This window comes from Gossypium arboreum, chromosome 13 (assembly GCF_025698485.1).
Source record: "Gossypium arboreum isolate Shixiya-1 chromosome 13, ASM2569848v2, whole genome shotgun sequence".
Classification (NCBI taxonomy): domain Eukaryota; kingdom Viridiplantae; phylum Streptophyta; class Magnoliopsida; order Malvales; family Malvaceae; genus Gossypium; species Gossypium arboreum.
Genome location: NC_069082.1, coordinates 108,322,991 through 108,327,415, shown reverse-complemented (window position 1 = coordinate 108,327,415; position 4,425 = coordinate 108,322,991). Strand labels below are relative to the sequence as shown.

The following is a 4,425-nucleotide window of genomic DNA, read 5'->3' as shown; positions in this document are numbered from 1 at the left end:
AAAATAAAATTTTTTGAATTTTTAAATTTTAAAAAATTAATTAAATGCTGGCATGTCATTCACGTGGCAATTTACATGTATGCCACATCAGCAAAGTAAAAAAAAATAACTTTTCCATCTATTTTAGGACGATTTGACAAAAAAAAAACAAGTTTAAGAATTAAAAAAGGAAAAATAACTTTTTTTTTCTATAAAATTGAAGCATGGTGTGACGGTGAGATGGTTTAGCTTTTGTTAACAAATAGGAGGAGAAAATAAGAAAGGAGTAAAAGTTGAAGCTAGGCAAAAACAGACAGCGAAGAGATTGACTAAAGCATAATTAGTAAATAGATGTCATCCTTATGGTCAATAATATCATTCAAGTCAAAATTAACTGATTACTTTTTATCTTTTAAACTGAAAATATCAAAATGTCTATACAATTTTGGTGATTATTCCAGTGCTGGATAGCATCAACCAAAACTTGTGGAAAATAACCATACCCTACTTTAAGTTCTGTATTTTGGTTTTGCTCTACTCCTTTGCTTCCCAGTAATTAATCAGTTCAATTTCTCTAGTAGCAACTTTTGAGAAAGCTTGCGTGATCAAATGCATTTTTAGTTTTTTATGTGGAACCAAAGCTGTTTTTGGCACTAAGGGATTATATGCGCTTAAATAAGACAGATATTTCAATGGCTGATCTTCTTTTTATAATATCATCATCAACATTTCATGAATTCTACATTTCTGAAATGGAAAAAAAAAAAAAACAAACAGGAAAATGGTTCTGAGAATAATTTAAAAGAAATCAAATTCCAGATAGTTATTTTGATCTTTGGTTGCAGGAACAGCAGGTCTATTACCAGCTGATGATGTTGGAGCTGGAATCCGCTCAACCTCAACTGGTTTTGGAACCTCTGGTGGACTCGCACAACGGATTAAAGCCCAGTTTACACCTTCGAAGAAAGGATGTTGCTTAATCTCCGTTGCACCTCGCTTGTACGCCAATCTCTGCTGTGGCTCTTTGACTAGCAAGCCCCTTATCAAATCTCTGGCTGAAAAGCTTACGACGGGTGATTCAGGAAATCTCAGGGGCTGCCCTACAACGTTGAAGAGCGTTGCCCGGTTCCCAGACCCTTTGAAAGGAGTTTTACCAAACAATAGTTCGTACAAGAAGATCCCAAAGGTCCACCAATCAACTGCACTTCCATGTCCCTCACCTTTGATAATTTCAGGTGCCAAGTACTCGTGGGTTCCCACAAATGACATGGACCGCGCATTGGTTGGCTCGGCAATAAGCTCAGGCAATGGACTGACTTGTTTCCCCATTTCATTCTTGAGTTTTCGCTCCTTCTTGGATTTTGATGAAAAGAAACGAGGTGAAAAACATGTTGTAGGAGCCACACATGATGGCTGAATGCATGAGGGCTCAATGCAAGCTGGTTGTACGCAATAAACTGGATTCTTTCTCAAGGGTTCTGACTCGTGAGATGATGACTTGACTAGTATCGGGCTGACAGCACAACGGAGGGAAAGATCAAAGTCCGAAAGCATTATGTGTCCATCTTCTCGAACAAGGACATTTTCCGGCTTGAGATCACGATAAACAATACCAAGCATGTGGAGATATTCCAAAGCAAGAAGAACTTCCGCTACATAGAACCTGCATATTAAAGAAAAACATAGCAATGGCTATCAGACTTCAGTTTCATCTTATTGCCATTGAGTTACAAAGAAACAAATCAGTCTTTGCCACACGATTTAAGCAAAAACAGCAACTGTTAGAATATCAACCTTATAACCACAGGGTAAAAGAAATTCAAGGTTGTTCTCTTATACAAAACTCATCCTTTTAATCAGAATCAATTGATAAGATCCACAAATTTGTAAAAGAGAAGTAAACATAGTCTGGGACAGTACGGTCATAAAGTAACCCTTCGCAACAATCACAATAAATTAATTTCTTCGGCTAGAGAGAGAGATTTAAACAAATTGGTCATATACCAGCCACAAATCACAGATGAACCTATGTTACTCGTACTCGAGTGTGAACATTGCATACGGGTATGTAATTTTTTCTAAGTTTTCAATGTATTTGAAGGGTCATATCCCAATACCCATGCCCAGACATGAAAGTCGGAGTAACATGGTAATAAACTATATGGTTTCATCTATATGTTGCGTCATATACCTATTATCAGTTATAACAGATAAACCTACAAAGCAGCATGTTGCAAGGATACTAAAAGTAATACTAAAACCAACGATAATTAAGTCCTCTGGAAACTCCAATAGACATTTAACTCTATGCATGTTATAAGTAGGAGGAATTTGCATACTTTACTGCTTGTTCAGTAAAATGCTTTCCTGGTTGTCTCTGTCGTAGCGTATGCAAATCACCGCCAGGGCAGAACTCCATAACTAAACATGAAAATTTATCAGTCTCGAAATGGGTATACAATGTTGGAAGGAAAGGATGGTCCAGGGATTGTAGTATTTCTCGCTCGGTTTGAGCTCGAAGTAGTTTCTTACGACTTGCTAAAGATGCTTTGTCCATCACCTTCATTGCAAAGTAACACCTTGTTCCACTTAATTCTGAAAGGTATACACTTCCAATATCCCCACATCCCAATCTCTTCAATAATCGGAAATGGTTCAAACCCAATATGTCGTCTTTTCCTTGGACAGCTTGTATAGCTTCCCACCTTATATCGTTTGTCTTATTAGGTCTGTTGATTCGGCTACTTAAGCTGCTATACGAACTTTCATTGCTTACATCACTGCTCGTGCTACCTCTACACATACTGCTCTTACCACTCTCAGTATGATCAGGACGATCACCAGCTTTAGCACTTCCACTAGTCTTGACAAGGCCGGTGGCCCCATCACTCGATTTAGCCGAAGCTGAACTAATTCCATGTTCAGATTCTTTCTTTTCTTCTTCACCAGAACCTTCTGGTAGTCCACCATCCTGACACACTTCAGAACCAACATGACCGGGAACTTCTTTCGGATGACTCAAGGATAGACCCAAATCTACTTTCTTTGTCAACGAATCAACGGCCCCTAATTTATACGTTTTCGAACCCTTTATTTCATCTATCATTCCAACACAATCTTGCTCGGATACAACTTGCTGTGTACCCTTTGGTACCGTCTTTGGTGTAACTGGCACCAATTTGCTTGTCTTTGAGATTTGTATAGGTGAAGGCCGAATAGAATCACCTTTGGTGGCCATTTGGCTACCAGATGGTTTCCTCTGCTTTCCCGGGGAAGCTCCAACACCAGATTTCGAGCCCGTCAAAATAAGGCAAACTTGTTACATAGATTGGACCACAGAAACCCATTACGCTCCCCCGATCATCAACAAAAAGTTCCCTCCACAGGCGACCCTAGTTACTTCCATCTTCTTCTCCATCATCTAAAACTGATTTGCACAATTAAAAGAACAGAAAACTAACACCTGCAGACAAAATATTCACATGATAATCAAAATATATTGTATACTTTATATGAAAAATCCACAAACAAAACCAGTTGCTTGATTCATTACATCAGAAAACTTAGGTGATACATGAAATAAAGATCAAACTCTAGGTTATTAGAACTCCCTTTACAAGATTAAATACCAGAAACAACCCAAATCAGCAAACTGGAATTGGAAATTCATCTTTACCTAGATGAACTTTGCCATTTCATCCAATATTAATGATAACAGAAAATCAAAGAGGAAAAAAGCAATAAAAAGTCAATAAAAACATAGAATTGCATGCAAAACCAGATCAATATCTCACCAACAAGCGACAAAAAAAAAAAAAAACAAAGACCAAGAAGAATGAAAAATTTACCTAGAGATGGCAATCCTTTTCAGTTACCAGGATTAGAAAGGCCAGATAGATAAAAATAGGGGTAAAAGAAATCAAGCAAAAATGTAGCAATCGATTCAAAGTTCTCTCCAAAAGAGAGGAAAAAAGAGAAAACAATGAACCAAAAAGGAGAAGATAGGAACAAAGTAGGGAAGATTCAATAGAGATCTCTCAAAAATACAAAAGACCCACCTTTGGATCCAATACCCCACTAAGAACCATATGCTAAAAGACAAAGTAGAAGCTCAAAAAATAATAGAGTAAGTAAATGATAAAACCAGTTAAAAGCAAAGAACAAAAAAGGGAAACTTTGAGAAGTAAAAGAAGATAGTACCAGAGAGAGTTTCAAAGATTAGATCAGAAGAAAACTGGCAGGCCATTGCTTTAGAAGTGGAGCAAAAAAGGAACCAACTTTCTCTTCTCTCATTCACTTACTAAACACTGTAGAGAGATAATAAACAGAGCAGCTTTTGTTTGTGAGAGAAATGTTGGATCTACCATGAAAGTAGAGAGAAAAGATGGGTCAAAGCTCAAGTAAAACTTCCAAATGCATGTATTTTGTTTTTTTTCCTTAAAACAC

At 37.2% G+C, this 4,425-nt stretch overlaps 1 protein-coding gene across 3 annotated transcripts; it reads right to left on the bottom strand.

Moving 5' to 3' along the window:
- Positions 1-666: 666 nt before the first annotated feature.
- On the bottom strand, positions 667-4,425 carry LOC108464235 (serine/threonine-protein kinase D6PK-like). 3 transcript variants are annotated; one of them, XM_017764412.2, is made up of 3 exons: positions 4,180-4,425; positions 2,319-3,442; positions 667-1,642 (listed from the first exon to the last, which is right to left on the bottom strand). In XM_017764412.2, exons 2-3 carry the CDS (start codon positions 3,215-3,217, stop codon positions 778-780), a joined length of 1,764 nt encoding a protein of 587 aa, XP_017619901.1. In that variant the 5' UTR covers positions 3,218-3,442; positions 4,180-4,425; the 3' UTR covers positions 667-777. The 3 variants fall into 3 exon arrangements, with proteins under 3 accessions (XP_017619901.1, XP_017619902.1, XP_052880251.1); XM_017764413.2 differs by lacking the exon at positions 4,180-4,425 and adding an exon at positions 3,828-4,097; XM_053024291.1 differs by lacking the exon at positions 4,180-4,425 and adding an exon at positions 3,656-3,790.